Raw genomic sequence first — 24,109 nt, forward strand, 5'->3', positions numbered from 1 at the left:
TAATCCCATTTTGACCACTTTGCTAAGGGTGGGATGGTGCCTCAGTCAGACCAAAAGAAGCCTGCTGATTAAATCACATGAGAGAATAAAGATTCTTGAGGGAGGAAGCAGGAGGCTACGTGCTTTGCTGCTTGCTCAATGGAAAAAGGTGTTTGGACTAACAGATCAATGATGTGGGTTGAAGACATGCTTGGGATACAAGCGCTAATCAGTGGCTTGTATGCATGGATGCCAAGGGCAACCAAAAATGAAGAGAAAAAAAACCCCTACAAAAATGTATATTTCGTCCCAGTGTTTCATAATGTTCCTTCAATTCGCAAGAGGTTGAATGTATCTCACAGGAGAAAGCATCCGAGCGAGCGAAACAGCGCCCCTCTGCCTCTACGTGTAGGCCATCTGTCTGATGCTGTCTGGTTCAAACGAGTATGACATTGTTGCCGTCCGTAACATTGAAGGCGAGAGAAGCCAGCGAGCATCTGGGCTACCTGACAAAAAAGTATAACAAATGTGCCAATCAGGTTGAGCTAAAAGTTGAGCATCTGAATGGTCCTGGCGCACCAACAAAAAAGTGTGAAGGGAAGCGTGTTTGGATTTTGGCGTCACTCCCATCAAATCCAATTGAGAGCATATGTTATTGGCATAAAAACGTAGAATTGTTACATCTCGTTTTGTTGTTGTCTTCCGGTGGCTAGCTAGCCAGCTAGCTAAAATTGGCCCTTTTCCTAAATTAGCCACGGAGGAGATAGGGATTTGGGCTGTTTTTACTAAATTCTCCAATAATTATAACAGCGATTCTGATCCAAACATTAATTAATATTTTGTTGTGCCCCTGGCCGCGAGGTTGGAAGTTGTGTAGCTAGATGTAGGCCTAGAAGACAAATTGTAACTAGCTAACGTTGCCCATGAATAAAAGTTAGGCTAGCGACGAAGGATTTTAGCTAGGTAGCCAAGGACATCAAAAAATAAAAGCTGTACTGTATGACAGAGTGAGAGACAGTTTCGTCAAAATGAAAGAGAGGATAGCATTGGCGTTTCTCTACAAGTAGGGTGAGTTAACATATTTCTCTAATTGTAGCAAATGTTTTTGATAGCTTTTAGTTGTCACTGTATTAGACGAAGCGGGGGTGATTTGATTATGTTGAAATGTTGAAGTTGAGGAAAAAGAGGAAACCTGCACACTGCTCTTTAATAAACTTTACGTGTCGGCCTCACGGCCTTCGTCAGAGCTTTCGTGAGTTTTTAAAATTAGGACCCTTATGTAGACATAGCCCCATCCACATCCGTTCCGCGCATCAAATGTGATTGGAGTCGAGGGCAAACAGACTGCACCGGATATGCCACTCCACAAAGGACTACCGGTATCTAGAAAAAGCAGGGGAGGTGCGTAATAAGTTTCTAAGAAGAGGCTACTCTTCACAATGTGTGGATGAAGCTCTTCGTTTGGTATTGGGGGAGAACACTAGATGAGCTGCTACAAAAAAGACCCACTAGAGCTAAAGAAGACTGTAATGTTCACTACCACACATTACGTTGAACTCTCGAAAAGTGGGAGATGTTGTCAAGAAACACGGGCATGTTTTATCATCGGACCCAGCTTTGCCGGCTGAATTTAAGAATCCACCACTAATTGTATATAGGAGACGGTCGCAATTTACGCGATAAGTGGCTCCATGCCAACTGCCAGCCGCAAAAGAAAATCGGCCAGGCTCTTTTACGCCCTCTTCGGAATGGTAGCTATAAATGCAGAGGTTGCGCACAGTGCAACAATATGACGAAGTGTGAATATTTCTGCCACCCACATAGAGGAAAACGGTTCCAAATAAATTACATGATTACCTGCTACATCCACCCCCATGTTATCTACACGATTAAATGTCCATGTGGGCTGAGTTATGTAGGTAAAACCTCTTTCTCTCAAACATAATTTGTGAACATAAACGTTCAATCAGGAGAAACGACAGGGATTATCCAGTCGCAAAATATTTTAATGACCTGAAACATGACATTTCTAACTTTAGATTTTGTGGCATAGAGCAGGTTAATATATCAGACAAGAGGGTGTGATATAAATAATACTCTGAGCAAAATATGTTTCTGTATTTTCACCCTCCAGACAGAAATGCTTATACGTTATGTTGTAAATGTGAGTATTAATTATGCCCCCATTTCAGATTACTCTGATGTTTTTCTTGCGCTGTACCCAATGATGTATGAACACTTGCATGGTAGGTCTATGTCCTCATTGTGGTTTTACAGACGTGTTAATACGTGTTATGTACACACTATTTGAATATCTATGAAAAGCACATTGTTATATTTGGTAGCACTTATTTGTTTTCTCTCGACTCCAACCACATTCGATGCGCGGAACGGATGTGGATATGTCTACATAATGGTGCTAATTTAAAATACTCACAAAAGCTTTGACGAAGGCCATGAGACCGATACGTAAAAGCTTAATAAAGAGCAGTGTTACTATGAAGAGCAGTGTACGGGTTTCTTCTTTTTCTTCTTCATTTTATTCAACTGTTTACCATGCACCTGCAAAAAAAGATAGCTCAGATGTGCGAGTGCCTTTTGAATTTTGAAATGTGGAAGTTGAAATGGTGCTGGAATAATGGAGGCAGCGCCTGTTTTCTTTGTGACTATTAACATTTTAAATGTGAATGTATTTGTCTTTTCACCCTTACAATCATTTCCAGATATTGTTTTAAACAGAGGTTGCATGAAAGTACATGGAGGATTACTTGTCGTATACTGTTGAAACGTATTATTAAGTTATGAGTAATGGTTACGAAATCACCAAATTGAACAATTTCTGTGGTACTAACAGTACTTCCATTCATTTCACTTGCAGCGTTGGCCCGCTCTGTCAGACACTGACAAAAAAAATAGGCCTACACAAAACAATGCATATTGAGCAGTCCATTCGCATTTGTCTTGTTTGTAGGAGGTCTGTGGGGCTGATGTATTGTTCTATAATGATGAAAGTTGGTTATTTTTATTTTATTTATCCGTTATTTTACCAGGTAAGTTGACTGAGAACACGTTCTCATTTGCAGCAACGACCTGGGGAATAGTTACAGGGGAGAGGAGGGGGATTAATGAGCCAATTGTAAACTGGGGACTATTAGGTGACCATGATGGTTTGTGGGCCAGATTGGGAATTTAGCCAGGACACCGGGGTTAACACCCCTACTCTTACGATAAGTGCCATGGGATCTTTAATGACCTCAGAGAGTCAGGACACCCGTTTTAACGTCCCATCCGAAAGATGGCACCCTACACAGGGCAGTGTCCCCAATCACTGCCCTGGGGCATTGGGATATTGTTTTATAGACCAGAGGAAAGAGTGCCTCCTACTGGCCCTCCAACACCACTTCCAGCAGCATCTGGTCTCCCATCCAGGAACTGACCAGGACCAACCCTGCTTAGCTTCAGAAGCAAGCCAGCAGTGGTATGCAGTGGTATGCTATTTGCAATCCCTTGATTGAAAAGAAAACACTGGTACCAAATATGCGGCTGTAAGTGATGCGGTAGTCAGTGTACATTTCCGTGTGCAGGCATGCATGTGTTTCCTCATGTCTTTCATGACCATAATCGAAACGAGAAAGCATGCGCATGCTAGCACACGGAAGAGTATCGCTCGAGTCCAACAAAATGTAATTGTAACGGTTCTATAACCACAGACGCTGGGAGACGGGAAGCAAGTACAGGGTGGGGTAACTTTCTCAAAACCAAGTGAAATATAATTTTAAAAAATGTCGGGACACTTCTATAACATTACATTTACGTTAAAAAAGATAAATTTGGTTTAAAAAAAAAGAGATTTGTCCTTTAAATCTCATGAGCCAAATTCAATATGGAAGGTTTGTCATTTTGGGGTGTAGTACCACTACTATCCACTGGAGGGGAGCAAATCTGTACTCATTCGAAGCACAGGTTCCAGATGCTTCCAATGGTACCTGGTTGATACGGTCAGATATAGTTTGATAAAAATCGAACAAAAACTGAAATAAAAACAGCTTAGTCCTCGAAGTCGGGACACCAGTCAGCTCATGGGTTTATTAAAGGCATTTTGTTATCACACTGGATGTTACGAATTCCCTGCCAGTGACTCTTAACACAATCTCACAGCCCTCTCTCAGAGACAACAAACTGTCGGACTTTCTGACTCTTCAGTAGGCACCCCTCCGCCCGGCAGGAGCCTAGCATGCTAGGGGGTCATACACTGGCCCTTCACATCTATGACACTGGCCATTGGTTGGTCGCTAGGGGCTATTCCCAGGGGTCCAGTCATCGGCCCATCAGCCTGGCTCTGCAGGTCACTCTTCTTGCAGTCTCCTCCAAGCAGAGAGAGAGCAGCAAGCTCACCTCTGTCCTGGACAGCGACATCTCAATTTTATCTCTGGACCAATGGTAGGCATGTTTAAAAACCACTGCCATTTCCATCATTCCCAAACAATGTCTGTTGTATGTCAATAAAGTATCCTTGTGTGTAACTCTGTGAGGTTGCCTCATTCCCCTCTTACCGGGGGAGGTGCTAGAGGGTTACAGATCATCCCAAACGGAGAGTCGTTCTTCAACACTGCACAATGCACACTCAGAGGTGTCTGATACTGACCTAAGCCTAAACTGATTCCTCTTACACTGCTGTGTAAATCCACCAGATCATGACATAGGATGCTACATCTTAGGCCTATCTACCACCATCCAGCTGAAACGACTCCAGGTTTTTTTGTATTTGAAATGGGAGACATGAATTTACAATGACTATGCTAGTATCCATCAAAATAGAAACAGGTCAACCTGATACTGTGTTTTAGGATGGGGTAAATATCACGGTATAGGCTACACAGTACAGTACTTTCCCAGCCATTCATTTCAGACATGAAGTTTATTAATTCTGAAATGGACATTTCCTGTTTTGATGTAATAGTGGATATTACTCATGGGGGCACCTTTCTTCATTAGAGGCTGTACAACCGGCATTTCCACACACTGCCCTGGTTCACTACCTGAGAGGCGAAGATACCAACGAATACCCATCAAACTTTATTCTAGATCTGGCTGAATACGTTTTGACGTTGAACTATTTGTGACCCGTTACAGAAAGCTGGGCATGTGACGCACGTTACTACTTCACAGGAGAGGCATTTGAACGTATTTTCATCAATGTGCGTTTTTTTGTTGCAGAAATGCCTAAAAACTCTTATGTAATCTATGAATAAAATGTGAAATTACAAAGTTGTTTAGACATGGAGAAAATACAGACTCTTGCCTAGCTGTGATTGGTTTAGATAATGAGGGACTGGGATATTCACGAGAAAAAGAGTCAATTTCGTCACTCAAGGCTTCTCTGTCAAAGGGCAAATTTGAAAGATCCATTTACTAATATTTTCATCATCGACTACATGCAAAGTGTAGCTATAGCTTAAAATACCAGTGTTGTCCTGAATACAGCTGCTGGTATCTTATCGACACAGCTCTGTCTTCTGTGACTAAATCAGTCTGGACTGGTTGAAGCCGAGTGGGAAGGATTATTTAGAAAGTGTTTCAGTCTGCCGTGAATCATCGTAATCCACACACTGATAAGAGTCTACAGTTAAAATGCCAAGATAGCTACATGTACAGTACATCAGATGATCAGGTGCATCCTGTTTCTACAACTTGATATGTTAAATGAAATTGATTGGACATGATTTGGAAAGGCACACACACACACTTGTCTATATAAAAGGTACCACAGTTGACAGTGCATGACAGAGCAAAAACCAAGCCATGAGGTCGAAGGAATTTTCCGTAGAGCTCCGAGACAGGATTGTGTCGAAAAACAAGATCTGGGGAAAGGTACCAAAACATTTCTGCAGCATTGAAGGTCCCCAAGAACACAGTGGCCTCCATCATTCTTAAATGGAAGAAGTTTGGAACCGCCAAGAATCTTCCTAGAACTGGCCGTCCGGCCATGGTCAGGGAGGTGCCCAAGAATCCGGTGGTCACTCTGACAGAGCTCCAGGGTTCCTCTTTGGAGATGGGAGAACCTTCTAGAAGGACAACCATCTCAGTAGCACTCAACCAATCAGGCCTTAATAGTAGTGTGGCCAGACAGAAGCCACTCCTCAGTAAACAACACATGACTGCCCACTTGGAGTTTGCCTAAAGGACTGAGACCATGAGAGACAAGAAACCAAGATCTTTGGCCTGAATGCCAAGTCTCATGTCTGGAGGAAACCTGGCACCATCTCTACGGTGAAGCATGGTGGTGGCAGCATCATGCTTGGGGATCTTTTTCAGCGGCAGTGACTGGGAGACTACTCATAATCGAAGGAAAGATAAATGGAGCAAAGTACAGTACAGAGAGATCCTTGATGAAAACCTACTCCAGAGCACTCAGGACCTCAGACTGGGGCGAAGGTTCCTTCCAACCGGACTGGTGCATTGAAGGTCCCCAAGAACACAGTGGCCTCCCTCATTCTTAAATGGAAGAAGTTTGGAACCACCAAGACTTCCTAGAGCTGTCCGCCCAGCCAAACTGAGCAATCAGGGGAGAAGGAATTGACCAAGAACCCGATGGTCACTCTGACAGAGCTCCAGAGTTCCTCTGTGGAGATGGGAGAACCTTCCAGAAGGACAACCGTCGCTGCAGCACTCCACACATCAATCAAATGTATTTGTAGTCCTTTTTACATCAGCCTATGTCACAAAGTGCTATACAGAAACCCAGCCTAAAACCCCAAACAGCAAGCAATCCAAATGTAGAAGCATGGTGGCTAGGAAAAACTCCCTAGAAAGAAACCTAGAGAGGAACCAGGCTCTGACGGGTGGCCAGTCCTCTTCTGGCTGTGCCGGGTGGAGATTATAATAGTACATGGCCAAGATGTTCAAACTTTCATAGATGACCAGCAGGGTCAAATAATATTAATCACAGTGGTGGTAGAGGGTGCAACAGGTCAGCACCTCAGGAGTAAATGACAGTTGGTTTTTCATAGCCAATCATTCAGAGTAGGAGACAGCAGGTGCGGTAGAGAGAGTCAAAAACAGCAGGTCCGGGACAAGGTAGCACGTCCGGTGAATAGGTCAGGGTTCCATAGCCGCAGGCAGAACAGTTGAAACTAGAGCAGCAGCACGACCAGGTGGACTGGGGACAGCAAGGAGTCATCAGGCAAGGTAGTCCTGAGGCATTGTCCTAGGGCTCAGGTCCACCGAGAGAAGAGAGAAAGAGAGAGTTAGAGGGAGCATACTTTAATTTACACAGGACACCGAATAAGACAGGAGAAATACTCCAGATATAACAGACTGATCCTAGCCCCCCCGACACAAACTATTGCAGCATAAATACTGGAGGCTGAAACAGGAGTGGTCGGGAGACACTGTGGCCCCGTCCGACGATACCGGGCCAACCAGGCAGGATATAACCCCATCCACTTTGCCAAAGCACAGCCCCCACACCACTGGAGGGATATATTCAAACCACCAACTTGCTGAGACAAGGCCGAGTATAGCACACGAAGATCTCCCCCACGGCACGAACCCGAGGCCTTTATAGTAGAGTGGCCAGACGGAAGCCACTCCTCAGTAAAAGGCATATGACAGCCCGCTTGGAGTTGCCAAAAGGCACCGAAAGCACTCTCAAGACCATGAGAAACAAGATTCTCTGGTCTGATTAAACGAAGATTGAACTCTTTGGCCTGAATGCCAAGCTCCAATCTGTAAGAAACCTGGCACCATCCCTACGGTGAAGCATGGTGGTGTCAGCATCATGCTGTGGAGATGTTTTTCAGCAGCAGGGACTGGGAGACTAGTCAGGATCAAGGGAAAGGTGAACCAAGCAAAGTACAGAGAGATCCTTGAGGAAAACCTGCTCCAGAGTGCTCAGGACCTCAGACTGGGGGCGAAGGTTCACCTTCCAACTGGACAACCCTAAACACACAGCCAAGACAACGCAGAAGTGGCTTCGGGACAAGTTTCTGAATGTCCTTGAGTGGCCCAGCCCGGACCTGAACCCGATCGAACATCTCTGGAGAGACCTGAAAATAGCTGTCCAGCGACGCTTCCCATCCAACCTGACAGAGCTTGAGAGGATCTGCAGAAAACAGTTGGAGAAACTCCCCAAATACAGGTGTACCAAACTTGTAGTGTCATACACAAGACTCAAGGCTGTAATCGATGCCAAAGGTGCTCAACAAAATACTGAGTAAAGGGTTTGATTTCCTACGTAAATGGGATATTTCAGTTTATTTTTAAGAAAAAACTGTTTTTGCTTTGTCATGAGGTATTATGTGTATATTGGTGAGGGGAAAAAACAATTTAATCCATTCTAGAATAAGGCTGTAACGTAACACAATATGGAAAAAAGTCAGGGGGTCTGAATACTTTCCGAATGCACTGTAAAGTAGAGACAGTTTGGCATGTCAAGTCAATGGTTTCTCAGTCTGCCTTGCAATATGGTCTAGAGTATTAATACACATACATAATTGTGTTATTCAAAAGTGTCACATTTCTAGGAAATCAGGGCAGTGACTTCATACAAACAATAGCATTACTTGTGGAGTCAGACAAGCATGAGAATAATTTTATTTATAACTTTATTCTTTAAAGAATTATCAGTTGATCAGATTAGAGCCAAAGCAAATGAGCAGTTACTGGAATTACTCCACAGAAATTAAGCATGGGAAACATACAAGACATGAAATGATACATTTTATTTTCATTCACAATAACTGACATAACTGGACCTCTTGCGATTTCCATAACAGAGTTGATTAGGAATTTGTTTCAGTGCACCTCATACAAACAGACAGCAAAAACATCACAAAATAAAAAACATCCATAAAAGCATTCGTATTTTATCAATACTCTAGATCTCGAGGGCCTCTGTACATACTGGTGACAAGTGCCAACCAGAATAGTATTGTCCTCACTAAAGTGCCAGTCAAAGAAAGCTACTAGACTATTGAGACACAGACGCAGCCACAATGTGTGTCCTCAAGGTGAGGAGCTGTTCAAGGTGCCACCCGGGAGTTGGCAGGAGGCAAAGAAGTCCTTGCGGGCGAACATGATGACCTCGCTCAGTTTTCGTAGTAGCAGGAACTGCAGGAAGTCGACCCATCATGGCTTGGAGCTCTGGGTGCTGCCGCTGGTACAAGGCATCTTCAACTCCTGTAACACACATGTCAGGTCATGTTGGAAACTTAGGGGTTAGTAGTTTGTGTGTGTGTACCTGTGTATGTGTGTACCTGTGTGTACTTGGGGTAGGACCAGTAAGAGCCTCATGTTGACAGAGCCCACCTGCACTCGGGTGGCCAGGTGCCTAAACAGGAACAGGATATGACGACAAAGAGATAAAGAGATGAATGGAGCACTGGTGTCTTGTATGTAAATTACATTTGCTTGATTTATTGATTGTTTAAGTAGAGTGATCTCTTACCCATCAGGTAGGAAGAAGCAGTTCCAATGTAACGGATGTGAAACGGCTAGCTTAGTTAGCGGTGAGTGCTAAATAGCTTTTCAATCGGTGACGTCACTTGCTCTGAGACCTTGAAGTAGTGGTTCCCCTTGCTCTGCGGCTTTTGTGGAGCGATGGGTAAAGATGCTTCGTGGGTGACTGTTGTTGATGTGTGCAGAGGGTCCCTGGTTCACGCCCAGGTATGGGCGAGGGGACGGTCTAAAGTTATACTGTTACACCAACACTGCCAAGTGGCTGGGATGTCCTCCAACTGAATCCACTGTCCTCTCCACCCCAAACATCTCCACCACCACCATCTGCTGTCTGCACCCTAGATCCCTCTGAAGACAGATAGACCTGGGTGTTGCCGCAGGTACTACCCTTCAACTCCTCCTATAACATACACACAAGTCAGGTCCTGTTGGAAACTTAGGGGTTAGTGGTTTAAGAGTAAGGGGCTAGGGTGACAGTAGGGGGTAACGGATGGCTTGGAGGGAAAGACTAATATGTCACCTTCAGGAACTTTGAGGGAATCCGCATGTCCTCCCACACCAGACACCTCTTCTCAAACACAGGTTTATCATCCTTCACCTAATACACAACACACAATAATGTAAATAGGGGAACACTCTTAATAGTGTGTGTGTGTGTACCTGTGTATGTGTGTATTTGGGGCGGGAAGCAGCAGGAGCTTCATGTTGAGGGTAGAGTCCACCTGCACTCGGCTGACACGGACAAGTAGAAGTGATGTCCACTAACCCGTCAGGTAGGAAGTAACAGTGCCAACACTGTCAAGTGGCTGGGATGTCCTCCACTGAATTCCGTCCTCTCCACGCCAAACACCTCCACCACCATCTGCACCCCAGGTCCCTCTGACCATATATAGACCACACAAGACGGTCAAATCAAACACAACTGAGAACACAAACTTCATAGAACAGTGAATTTGTAGCTAGGCAATAACGTTAGCTAGCTTGTCTAGCCACAACAGTTGTGGTGATTTGGCTACAAACAAATTACACTCACTTGAGACTGTGTGGTTAGCTAGTTGCCCTAACGGTAACGCTAGCTTATGTTAACTAACGTTACACTAGGAACAAAATCAAAACGCACCCTCCCCTTTCTCGCCTACCTTGACAGTGCTTGTTTTCCGATATCTGAAGCGAAAAACGAAAAAAGGTAGCTTTCTGTCAATTTCGATCACCTTGAAATAAAAGAAAACGGATGACGAATGGTGAATCACTATCCGTCATCCTGGTTAATGTAGGATAGCCATTGTCTAGAAGGTACACGGACCCTGCTGGCCTAGTCTAGGATCAGATGGGGCCATTAGTGGAATAGTGGTGATGTTTTAATGAGTGTCGAGTTAGTTGGTAGGGTCACTAACTCTTACACCGGACTCGCACTAGGTGGTGGTGTATGCACCTTTCAGTGTATGCACCTTTTAATTTAAAGAAGAAGAAGCAGACACATATTTTTAGAACTACACATACATAGACCACAGCCTGTCGTTTCAAAGGGAAACAAATGAGCCATAGTGGGCAGAACAAGCAAGGAGGTGGGCAGAGCCAAGCAAGAGTTAACAAGATTCTAGCGTGCATTTGCAGGGTTCCGTTGTGGAATGCCTACCCTGTAAAGTCCACGTGTGCAATAACTCAATTCGCCTTCGCATTCCTTTTTTTTTCTTTGGCAAAGGGTAAAGTCTACAAAACTTTGTCCACTCTATTCCTAACAGATTGTAGTTTTGGGAACAGAAAACTCTTTTGAAATCAAATGTTTCATCGATGAGTAAATTAGCAGAATGTCGGCCAAAATACATCTATTCCATCTTCTCCCACTGCCGGTGTTGTGCCCAATATCTCCCCCTTGCCAGAATTCTCCCCCCTTCTAATTTCCATAATTTGTGGCTAGAGTCAAATGCTTTATGTGGCAGACATCAGAGTCAGGAAAGGAAACCAAAATTAATAATACATGTATGTTATATTAAACATAGAGGGAGTAAAATGTTGTCAAACAATAAACATTTCAGAGCAAGTCTGGCTAAATTATTATTCTTACACTTAAAAAAAACTAGTTGAATAAGACATAGGAGAGATGAAGAATTTTGGCAGAGATTTATTTATAGATTAATACAAAATCAGCAGCGGATTTGAGTACGGGCGACATGGGCAGTCGCCCGGGGCGGCATCTTGCCGGGGACGCCCCCGGGTGCAGGCGGGGCATGTGCCATACAAGCTAGAACAGCCACATACACTTGAAACAAATAGACAAACCGAAAACTACAGACAAAAAATATTTCTGCTACTAAGATAAGTGAAATGTCGGCTAAACTGACAACAGAGTGAAGAGCAAAAATCTCAACTGGCAAGCAAGTTGCAGCAATGAAGAACGCGAAGGGGGTGGGGGGATTCTGGCAGGGGGAATTCTGGTACGGGGAGATTTTCGGCACAACACCGGCCACCGGGCTTCCTCTCGCTACCATATACATCCGGTGAAATATCTGTCTCATTGTTCTATCTGTGAAGCAGCTCTTGGGTTGTACTTTTGCATTAGCCCCCATTGCAGCAGCACCCTTAGAAAAAAATATTACAATTTTAAAAGTGCAGGACGTACAGTCGACTGTTGTATTTTGGACGCAGTAATTGCAGAATAACTACAGTTGAATTTGGGGATGCACTGTAATCCTGAGTAACAACAGAGCAACAAAAGTCCACTTTTGTTCAAAACTACTCACAAGATTATTGCAGGAAGAGAGTAAAGTATGTACTATCTATGACACTATTTCTGAAACCAAGCCAAAACATAGCAACATAGCAGAATGTAGGGATGTACGTGTACATTCCTATATAGGGATAACTACATGTACATATTACCTCAATTATCTCAACTAACCGGTACCCCCGCACATTGACTCTGTACCAGTACCCCCTGTAATGTAGCCTCGCAACTGTCATTTTATTGTTGCTCCTTAATTATTGTCACTTCAGTTTATTTTAGTTAACACTTTTTTTCTCTCCTAAAACTGCATTGTTGGTTAAGGGTGTGTAAGTAAGCATTTCACGGTAAGGTCTCTACACCTGTTGCATTCGGCGCATGTGACAAATAACATTTCATTTGATGAAGCCGTCTGGTCCCAGATCTGTTTGTGCCGTATAGCCAAACATTTCCATGACAATGACCATGCTGTAGGAATTGGCAAGACAGCACAGACTCATCTGGAACAAGACTAATAATGAGAAAGGCATTACAGCGAACATGGGTTCAGTGATATCTCTGTTGTGGAGAGGGATGGGGTTTGAGGGGCTGACATCCACAGCATGAGTGTTACACGAGTGCAGAAGACCAAAGTGTCTGGACTTCTCCAGCTGCTCTTCTGTGGTGAAGTCAAACTCCTCCTCCAGGGCATGCAGGCGAAAGTGACCCGTGGCTCTGTCTCTCTGCTCACAGGCCTGCTATTGGTCAAACAATATGAAATGCTCACTTCAAACGTCCACTTCAAACCAAGTGTTCTTGGCAAGCTTTCATGTTTCAGCAATCTAGCCGTTTCCTGATTTGAATCCATAGCAACTACTGAGTGTTTTGTATCAACAACACAGCGTTGGGTTTATTTTGATAGAATACAAGTGTATGTTCTGAGTACAGTGTTACCACTCACCCTAATGAGTTCTGTGAGTTTCGTGTTAGCAGGGTAGTTGGGGTCAAACTGAAGGTCCCTGATCCATTCAAGCCTACTCGCATTGGGACCGCTGGCCATGGGTCTACAGGTAATGTAACATGGTTAGGGTTTCTATTGCAAGTCAGACTAAAGAAAAGCCTTCAATTCACAAGGTAACAGACCCCCCCCCGTGCAAACTGGCTCTAACCAGAGTAGAAAGAGGAGTGGGAGGCGCCTATGCACAACAGAGCAACTGGCAGCTGGCAAGTCCTCAACTGGCAGCTTCATTAAATAGTACCCGCCAAACACCAGTCTCCACGTCAACAGTGAAGAGGCGACTCTGGGATTCTGGCCTTCTAGGCAGGTCCTCTGTCCGTGTTCTTTTGCCCATCTTAATCTCTTATTTTTATTGGCCAGTTAGAGATATGGCTTTTTCTTTTTTATGGAATATCTACATTGGCGTACAGAGGCCCATTATTGGCAACCATCACTCCTGTGTTCCAATGGCACGTTGTGTTAGCTAATCCAAGTTAATTTTAAAAGGCTAATTGATCATTAGAAAACCCTTTTGCAATTATGTTAGCACAGCTGAAAAACTGTTGTTCTAAATAAAGAAGCAATAAAACTGTCTGGCCAATAAGTGTAAGATGGGCAAAAGAACACAAGACACTGGACAGAGGAAGTTTGGAAAAAAAGTGTTATGGACAGATTAATCTAAGTTTGAGGTGTTCGGATCACAAAGAAGAACATTCGTGAGACGCAGAAAAAATTAAAAGCTGCTGGAGGAGTGCTTGACTCCATCTATCAAGCATGTTGGAGGCAATGTGATGGTCTGGGGGTGCTTTGGTGGTGGTAAAGTGGGAGCTTTTTACAGGGTATAAGGGATCTTGAAGGAAGGCTATCACTCCATTTTGCAACGCCATGCCCTGTGGACAGGGCTTAATTGGAGCCAATTTCCTCCTACAACAGGACAATGACCCAAAGCACAGCTCCAAACTATGCAATAACTATTTAGGGAGGAGGCAGTCAGCTGGTATTCTGTCTATAATGAAGTGGCCAGCAGTCACCGGATCTCAACCCTATTGAGCTGTTGTGGGAGCAGCTTGACCGTATGGTACGTAAGAAGTGCCCATCAAGCCAATCCAACTTGTGGGAGGTGTGCTTCAGGAAGCATGGGGTGAAATCTCTTCAGATTACCTCAACAAATTGACAACTAGAATGCCAAAGGTCTGCAAGGCTGTAATTGCTGCAAATTGAGGATTCTTTGACGAAAGCGAAGTTTGAAGGACAAAATTATTATTTATAACCTTGTCAACATCTTGACTATATTTCCTATCCATTTTGCAACTCATTATGTATGTTTTCATGGAAAACAAGGACATTTATAAGTGACCCTAAACTTTTGACCGGTAGTGAACATACAGTTGAAGTTGGAAGTTTACATACACTTAGGTTGGAGTCATTAAAACTTGTTTTTCAACCACTTTTTCAACAAAATATCATTTTGGCAAGTCGGTTAGGACATCTACTTTCTGCATGACAGAAGTCATTTTTCCAAAAATTATTTACAGATAGATTATTTCAATTATAATTCACTGTATCACAATTCCAGTGGGTCAGAAGTTTACATACACTAATTGACTGTGCCTTTAAACAGCTTGGAAAATTCCAGAAAATTATGTCATGGCTTTAGAAGCTTCTGATAGGCTAATTGACATCATTGGAGTCAATTGGAGGTGTACCTGTGGATGCATTTCATGGCCTACCTTCAAATCAGTGCATCTTTGCTTGACATTATGGGAAAATCAAAATAAATCAGTCAAGACCTCAGAATTTTTTTTTTTGTAGACCTCCACAAGTCTGGTTCATTCTTGGGAGCAATTTCCAAACGCCTGAAGGTACCACGTTCATCTGTACAAACAGTAGTATGCAAGTATAAACACCATGGGACATCGCAGCCATCATACCGCTCAGGAAGGAGATGCATTCTGTCTCCTAGAGATGAATGTAGTTTGGTGCGAAAAGTGCAAATCAATCCCAGAACAACAGCAAAGGATGCTGGAGGAAACAGGTACAAAAGTATCTATATCCACAGTAAAATGAGTTCTATATCAACATAACCTGAAAGGCCACTCAGCAAGGAAGAAGGCACTGCTCCAAAACCGCCATAAAAAAGCCAGACTACGGTTTGCAACTGCACATGGGGACAAAGATCGTACTTTTTGGAGAAATGTCCTCTGGTCTGATGAAACATAAATAGAACCTTTTGGCCATAATGACCATTGTTATGTTTGGAGGAAAAAGGGAGAGGCTTGCAAGCCGAAGAACACCATCCCAACTGTGAAGCACAGGGGTGGCAGCATCATGTTGTGGGGGTGCTTTGCTGCAGGAGGGACTGGTGCACTTAACAAAATAGATGGCATCATGAGGCAGAAAATGATGTGGATATATTGAAGCAACATCTCAAGACATCAGTCAGGAAGTTGAAGCTTAGTTGCAAATGGGTCTTCCAAATGGTCAATAACCCCAAGCATACTTCCAAAGTTGTGGCAAAATGGCTTAAGGACAACAAAGTCAAGGTATTGGAGTGGCCATCACAAAGCCCTGACCTCAATCCTATGGAAAATGTGTGGGTAGAACTGAAAAAGCATGTGCAAGCAAGGGGGCCTACAAACCTGACTCAGTTACCCCAGCTCTGTCAGGAGGAATGGGCCAAATGTCCCGCAACTTATTGTGGGAAGCTTGTGGAAGGCTACCCGAAACGTTTGACCCAAGTTAAACAATATAATGGCAATGCTACCAAATACTAATTGAGTGTATGTAAACTTCTGACCCACTAGGAATGTGATGAAAGAAATCAAATCTGAAATAAATCATTCTCTCTACTATTATTCTGACATTTCACATTCTTAAAATAAACTGGTAATTCTAACTGACCTAAGACAGGGAATTTTTACAAGGATTAAATGTCAGAAATTGTGAAAAACTGAGTTTAAATGTATTTGGCTAAGGTGTATTTAAACTTCTGACTTCAACTTTAAAATACATATATGGATGTATAATATCACAGCCATCTTTGTACAATTTCCACCAAATGCATATTCTTCATTATTGTTGGGTTACCAGTTGTGAGAGTGTATCAGTGGTTCATTCAGGTTCATTCTTCTCCAACTCATCAAATTTATGGCAGAAGAAAAGAACGGCTTCTTCCTTTGAGCATGACTCCAAAGAGAAAAGCAACAAAGGCAGTCCAGATAAGAGAAATGCACTCTCATTTAAGTTAGTCTGTAGCAAATCAATAGTACAACCAAACAATGAAAGCCAGACACAATACGGTGGTCAGTAATGTCTGTAATTTTTTATTGTTTTTATTGAACAAATTCTTATTTACAATGACGGCCAACCCCGGCCAACGCTGGGCCAATTGTGCACCGCCCTATGGGACTCCCAATCATGGCCGGTTGTGATACAGCCTGGACTCGAAACCAGGGTCTGTAGTGACGCCTCTAGCACTGAAATGCGCTGCCTTAGACCGCTGCGCCACCTGGGAGCCATAATGCAAAAATGACAAGACCTGTATTTTCCCTACCTGCTCGTCAGCAATTTTCTGAGGTTCTTTTATTCTCACTTCTCTTGATTTTACATTGAAGGGTGATAGAGGAATTCTAAATTCGTATTTTTTTCTCCATCTTAGACCGAAATCGATGTTTCTCCTGTCTCTCTGTTCCATGTATCGCTCGTCTCCCGTTAGTTCCGGGGCTTTCTTTGAAGCTTCCCACCCATTCTAAATCCTTGCCGTTCTCTTGTAGCTATGGTATCTAATCACTTATCTATGCCTTTCTATATAATTTTTAAATTCTATATGTGTGGCTTTCTACGAATTAACAATTTACCGTTACTCAATTGCTTAGTTTTTCTATCTGGCTATGTGTATTTTTATTTGGATATTTCAGTAGTATTAGTTCAATAGGAACGATGATCAATTTTTTTACAAGATTACCGTCCTATTTCCCGGTACTTTATTTAATATCCCGTCTTAATCTCGGGCGGGTGCGTTTCTCACGATTAAATTTAGCTCTTTTATGGAAATCTTACCAATAGTTTTGACTTTTGAATCAGATTTTTAGGTCTAACCTAACAACTATAAGCCCAGGGTTTGTAAGGCCCTAGTTAAAATCTTATTTTCCGGTTGTGTCAGTAAAGAACTCTAATAATCGTTATCTCACGCCACTAATTGTTATATTTCCCTCTCGCATGGAAACATCATGTCTATAGATATGGCTTTTATCTCATTTCTTTAGATTTAAGTTTCCCTCTCCTCCTCATTTGGATATTTTCCGTAGTTTTAGTTGAATCGGGACGGTGATCAATACTGCCACTATTTAAATGACCCATCCAGTTATCTTGCGCATTCTTGCCGTCTCTCTACGCCCAGTATTTGTACAAGATCACCGTCCTATCTCCCAGTACCTATTTAATATCCCTTCTTAATCTCGGGCGGGTGTGCCTCTCATGACTAAGTTTTAGTTTATTTACGGTAGTGCACATTACCACAGGTTATTTTCGAACCTGCTTCCGTGTATATCGGTTCTACAAAACCCATTGTATGATGATCATACATCCTTGTGGGGATAGCAAAGTTCTCACTATTGATGAATTCTCACAACATCAATTAAAAAACTCAAATCCCCCCAAAATCAAGAATAAAGGCTACTTTACCTGGCTGCCGGCTGGGAAGCACTGTTCGTTTGAATCTAGTCACTTTCTCTGTCCTCTGTGATAATACGCAGGCCTGTTTCAATTTTAACCTCAATTCAGAGGTCAGGTCTTTAGTAAAACGAGTCAAAAACTCGTCCGTGCACGTTTTCCAGCGTACTACCTTCAGGCACAGTGAGAGATATTTAGATCCGGCATTCGAAGGACCAAATTGATAGAGGAATTCTAAATTCCTTTATGTTTTATTGCCAAAACCAATTCGCACTCATTTCTAATTCATTAATGAATTGTAAGTTCATTAATTATGCATGAAGTAGATTGAGACCAGTCTTAAAAGCCAAAAGTAACCGCGTTTATTACAAGAGAGTACTCCAGCATACACATTTTTCCACAGGTTATAAACTGAACATGACATCATCAGTTTCCCACCCTCTCTCCGATTCTCACAAGAGCCCATTGTTTTGTTTTAGGTCTGGAACATCTCCCAGACATTTCTTATCTGTCTGAAAAACCATAGCATCACCCCCCCTTTAACCTCCCAAGAGGCCCAGACAATTAATTCGTTCTGCTTACATTTTCAGTAACAGCTTAACCAATAACTTTTACTTTTCATACCATAACATAATAGTATTAGAATAAATGGTTCTAATCAATAATGTATACATAATTAATCATCTCAACCACAATTTCCTCTAACAAGGGTTTTTCACTAAATGGGGAAACATAAGAAGAATGACAAGACCAGCCTGTTCACATATCATGATTGGAGCGTCTATTGAGGATTGATAGACTGACTCTAACCACAACTAGATATCTCACCTGGAGCATGAGTCTACCTTTTTCTTGACTTCTGCTGAGCCTGATATGAGGGTGCTGTGGTATCACTCTCAAATTTGGTCAACAAGCGGAGTCAGTAAACAGACACACAAAAACAATCAAATGCACAATTCACTACTGATTTGTATTTTTTAAAGCAGTATGCCAAATGCCAATACCCCATTCTTGGATGTTTACTCCATCTTGAATTTGAAGCTTTTTCTTATTCTCTAAAGCAATCCTCGAAACAAATGCCAGATGGATGTGTCCTACAGAAGTGTTTCACTAGTGCCAAGCGATAGCCTATTTCCTCAAGCTTCACCTTGAATTTGAGCAAAAATGAGATAGGCATTTCTTAAATTCAGTTAAATACCCACAAACTCTTCTAGTGAGACCTGGCCGCCAAGTCACCATGGTGGCCAAACTAGAACAAACACTTAAACAAACTCTGATAAAATACCAGTAATACAATCATGGTTAAATTGTTGGAAAATAAGTAGCTAGCTGGACTCTCAACACAGATGAAAGGGGTTAGTTAGCTAGCTAGTTATCATATTTGTCTCAGTATAGCTAGCTAGTTTGCTAGTTAGGTTCCTGCCAAATGCATAATGCTAGCTAGCTAGAACTTTATAGGCTTTTCTTCAGACAGCTTCCTAACTGTTGCTAGATAGCAGCTAATTCTATACTATACCCAACAAAAGTCTGAGATGTTTTCCCCATAATTCCACTTTGCCATAATTTCACTGCTCCACTGTGTTAGCTAGCTATGGCCATCTATTGCCAGACCAGACAGTGTGCGCTAAATAAACATTATCCTCTTTGCATGAGCCTGGCACTGACAGTTTCAGCACTGGTCAGCTCCTGATGCTGAAACTCAGCTATGACAGCTGGTGGCTTCTTGCAGAAATAATCATTTTTGATTGTACAAATTTGTACAAATTTAGCAGCTGGACACTTCAAAAATACATTTGAGCTAGACCATTTTTTTTTAAAGATGCGACTTTGTGACTCACAAGAAAAGTTTGAAAGATTTTAAAGTTGATGATGCTTTGATGGACAGTTACATTAATTGTATTATTTATTTTATCACCATGAGGTTGGAGTTACAACAGGTTGGTTTCACAGAGTGAGTAACATACTGTACCTTTTCAAATCAAATCAAGTGTTATTGGTCACATACACATATTTAGCAGATGTTAGTGCGGGTGTAGCGAAATGCTTGTGTTCCTAGCTCCAACAGTGCAGTAGTATCTAAAAACGATTAACAACAAAACACACATATCTAAAAGTAAAAGAATGGAATATAGAAATATTAGATTGAGCAATGTCAGAGTGGCATTGACTAAAATACAGTAGAATAGAATACAGTATATACATATGAGATGAGTAAAGCAGTATGTAAACTTTATTAAAGTGACTAGTTTTCCATTATTAAAGTGGCCAGTGATTCCAAGTCTATGTATATAGGGCAGCAGCAGGGCAGCAGCCTCTAAGGTACAGGGTTGCCTAAATGGGTGGAAGCTGGCTAGTGATGGCTATTAAACAGTCTGATGGCCTTGAGATAGAAGCTGTTTTTCAGTCTCTCGGTTCCAGCTTTGATGCACCTGTATTTACCTTGCCTTCTGGATAACAGTGAACAGGCCATGGTTTGGGTGGTTGATGTCCTTGAAGATCTTTTTGGCTTTCCTGTGACATCGGGTGCTGTAGGTGTCCTGGAAGGCAGGTAGTTGCCACCGGTGATTTGTTGGGCAGACCACACCACTCTCTGGAGAGCACTGCGTTTGCGGGCATTGCAGTTGCCATACCAGGTGATGATACAGCCCGAAAGGATGCTCTCAACTGTGCATCTATAAAAGTTTGTCAGGATTTTAGGGGCCAAGACAAATTTCTTCAGCCTCCTGAGGTTGAACAGGCACCGTTGGTAAAGGTTCTCTGTTGAATGACAGGTGCGTGGGAGGGCTTTTGTCAAAAAGGGGAAACAAGTCATTCCTGCGAGGAGCTTCTTCTTTTTTTGCCGCTTTGTGCACTTCCTCTTTAATGTGCTTTTCGATTGGTCGCTGAAATGACTTGTAACCAATCAGCTGGCGCCTGCTATGGAGGAAAGAATAAATGCAAGATGGCTCCTCATATAAAATCAGCCTCCTGGGTTCCCTTTAGCGAACACAAAAATTACTCTTTAAATCTCATTCGATTAAAGTACTTATCTGGGAGTAGTTCAGAAGGTTAATACAAGGTTTAAGGTGATATAAGTTTAATAAATTACATTTTTCGGAGGAAGAAATGATTCAAGAGAAAAGAGGGACCTACTTTGAAGACCTGATTTGATGAACTCATTTCGACAGGTTTCGGGTGGTGAGCTGTGAGAAGAGACGCACTAGCGGCCTCCTTTTGCTAGGCTAGCTGGCGCTTTGGATTAGCGTCAAGTAAAGCGGATAACTTTAAATAAATGATCGCTCCTGTTCAATACGGATCACAAAAGAGCACATTTACACATTAAATTAATCGTCATGGCCGTTTCAAGGTGAGATTCCCTAACTATGTATTTAATATCCAATATTATTAACTTAGCCACTAGTTATCTAGCTTGTTAGCATGAACAAGCAATGGCATGGTGTTGATGGCTAGCTAGCCACACAACGGCCACACAACGGCCGGTGGTGGTTCATGATACTGGGCCAACCGCGCTTGGGTTCATGGCATTCGTTTTTCAACTAGGTAACGTTAGTTCTAGCCAAACAACAGTTTTAACTACCTAAGTTATATAGCAAGTTTAGCCAGGCAGTTTACTACTGAGCTACTAGCTACAAAAACTACAGCAATTCCTAATTCGCTAACGTTAAGTAGATCATTTTGTTAGTTGCCAGCAGACCTGTCGCATGCAATTGATCATGATGAAATGGTCTTAAAGAAATGTTAGCTGTTACTTGATGTGCCATCTGCTTGCAAATGTGCCAGTATGTCATCTTGTGAATTAGATTATCGCTCATGTTTCATCCGGAGATTTATTTTAATGAGATGACTTTCCCAAACGTATGGTTATTGTAGGGTGGTTTGTTTCACACGTGTCATATCCAGCATGTGTAAATTAGTTTGCTCTAAATAACATGGACAATGGTTTCTGTTCTTAATTTCATGTGGCAGGTAGCCTAGTGGTTAGAGCGTCGGGCCAGTAACCCGAAAGGTTGCAAGATCGAACCCCCGAGCTGACAAGGTAGAAATCTGTCATTCTGCCTCTGAGCAAGACAGTTAACCCATTGTTCCCCGGGCTTGATGTCGATAAAGGAAGCCCCCACACCTTCAGAGGGGTTAGGTTAAATGCGGAAGACACATTTTAGTTGATGGCATTCAGTTGTTCATTCGGGTTTGCAAGAGGATGCATATTTGAAGCTTTCAGCTAATGCTTTAGTGGTGGATTTGGCTCTGGTTAGCCCCTGCAGTCTTAAACCATGCACGCTATATACTCAATTGGCAGTGGTGATTGCCTGCCCACTGGAGCCCCTTATTGTTTTTAGCTGATAGGAGTGGAACATGGTGTGGTTGTCTGCTGCAATAGCCCATTTGTGACAAGGATCAACAAGTTGTGCGCTCTGAGACACCGATCTGCACACCACTGTTGTACTACACCGTTATTTATCAGTTTGTGGCCTGCCTGTTAGCACGATTCTTGCCATTCGCCTTTGACCTCTCTCAATGAGCTGTTTTCACCCACAGGACTGCCACCGACTGGATGTTTTTTTGTTTCTCACCATTCTCCGTAAATCATTGACACTGTCCAGGAGGCCAACCATTTCTGAGACACTGGATCTGGCACGCCTGGCACCGACGATCATACCACGCTCAGTCGCTTAGGTCACTCGTTTTTCCCATTCTAACATTCACATGACTCGCTGTCTGTAGGATTGATACATTTTTGTGAATGGGGTGGTGTACCTAATAAACTGTCTGCTGACTGTACATCCATAAACGTGACCTGAAGGCTACCTGGATGCAATGATCCGTTGACTGTTAGCCAGGCTCCAGACACCTTCTGGATCTTGAATTTCAATGATATGTGCTTTGTGTCTGAACATCCGCTTATATTTTTATATCAAATTACCTAGTTGGTAGTACAATAACAAATCAAAACATTTCCACCTGGATCATTTGAATGCTCAAAGGGTAAAATGTTTTTTATTGCCCTGCCTAAACTATTCCTAATCCAAACAAGATGTACCTCAACCAGAACTCCATTAATGTTTAGTCAAGAGATGTTGGATTTGTTTTACTGAGTGGCTGGGCATGTTGCCACAGCACAGAATCCAGTTTTTTCATTCTTAAAAAAAAATGTCCCTCTTTAGTTTTAGCAGAGTTGTGTTCAATACTCCTATCTCGCACACGGTATACTCTAGGAAGTTCAAGTTCTACAACGCTCCACGGAGTTCGTTATGTTACATTTGGAAGTTTAATGTTAAACTAATGCAACTTCTCAAGTCTCTTCTCTCATATGCAATGGAGCTCAATGCATAGTATATTTGTATCTACTTTTTTTTTCTCCCACTCTCGTCTTCCAGGCTTGATCGTCTTTTTATCCTGCTTGACACTGGAACTACTCCGGTGACGAGGAAGACTGCTGCCCAACAGCTGGGAGATGTGGTCAAACTCCACCCACATGAGCTCAACAACCTGTTGTCGAAGGTATGTCTCTTCCTCCATGAGTGCCCAGTTGGGTCCCTATCTACACCAGGGTCGTATTCAGTGGGCACCAAAAGGAAGAAAAGACTGAAATAGGGAGGGACTACTTGAACTTGTCTGAGAAATGTTTGTCTTCATTTTGCTACAGCATGTGATAATGGAGTCCACACTGTTGTCAGCTCCCTACCCCCTTGCTTGTAGTGCAGCCACAAGGGCATCCATATTTTAACCACCCATACAGATTGTCAGACCCTTCTTTACCTTGTCTGGGAAAAATCTAAATGGAGGCCCATAAAGGTCATAGACTGCTGAATAGCCCGCTGTCTTCGTTTCCTCGGCATGTTGAGGTGATTTATTAAACAAGTGGACTGTTTGATCTGGTGTAGTGCATAAGTTCCCCACATCTGATCTGACACGTGTTACATCCTACGAGTCGTGTGTTTTCTTGCTCACCCACAACCTACAGGTATTGACATACCTGAGAAGTCCAAACTGGGACACGCGTATCGCTGCGGGTCAAGCAGTGGAGGCCATTGTGAAGAATATCCCAGAGTGGAGCCCATCACCCAAGCCCAAAGAAGGTGACCCAACCTTAACCTGCCACGTTATTCACAGCCAAGTGCCTCTGTTTTGTTACACTCCTGATGGTAGGAAACAAATAAAGCCTTAATGTTCCCTTACTCGCAGAATTAGCATTTAAATGGCCTTCGTGAAACCTGTTACATGGCCTCTAGCTTTGTTTTCGGCCACCAGGAATCGGTTTGAGTAGGTATGTGTGAACACACTGGCAAATGTTTGATCTACGT

At 42.7% G+C, this 24,109-nt stretch overlaps 1 protein-coding gene and 1 long non-coding RNA gene across 3 annotated transcripts in view; one reads left to right on the forward strand and one right to left on the reverse strand.

The window, feature by feature from the left end:
* Window positions 1–8,612: 8,612 nt before the first annotated feature.
* On the reverse strand, window positions 8,613–11,273 carry LOC115112718 (uncharacterized). Its single transcript, XR_003861010.2, has 6 exons — window positions 10,578–11,273; window positions 10,205–10,317; window positions 9,959–10,036; window positions 9,428–9,838; window positions 9,237–9,310; window positions 8,613–9,159 (listed from the first exon to the last, which is right to left on the reverse strand). It is a non-coding gene; the product is annotated as an uncharacterized LOC115112718 (long non-coding RNA).
* A 9,474-nt stretch (window positions 11,274–20,747) lies between these two features.
* Window positions 20,748–24,109, forward strand: part of btaf1 (BTAF1 RNA polymerase II, B-TFIID transcription factor-associated) — a 67,021-nt gene continuing 63,659 nt past the window's right edge. Inside the window, exons 1-4 of one of the 2 annotated variants that reach the window (XM_029640897.2) lie at window positions 20,748–20,872; window positions 20,975–21,153; window positions 23,183–23,306; window positions 23,770–23,884. In XM_029640897.2, coding sequence (XP_029496757.1) covers window positions 21,140–21,153; window positions 23,183–23,306; window positions 23,770–23,884 — 253 coding nt within the window. In that variant the 5' untranslated portion in view covers window positions 20,748–20,872; window positions 20,975–21,139. Of the gene's footprint in view, window positions 21,154–23,182; window positions 23,307–23,769; window positions 23,885–24,109 lie in introns of both variants that reach the window. The other variant, XM_065012863.1, reaches the window with a different exon arrangement.

This window comes from Oncorhynchus nerka, linkage group LG28 (assembly GCF_034236695.1).
Source record: "Oncorhynchus nerka isolate Pitt River linkage group LG28, Oner_Uvic_2.0, whole genome shotgun sequence".
Lineage (NCBI taxonomy): Eukaryota > Metazoa > Chordata > Actinopteri > Salmoniformes > Salmonidae > Oncorhynchus > Oncorhynchus nerka.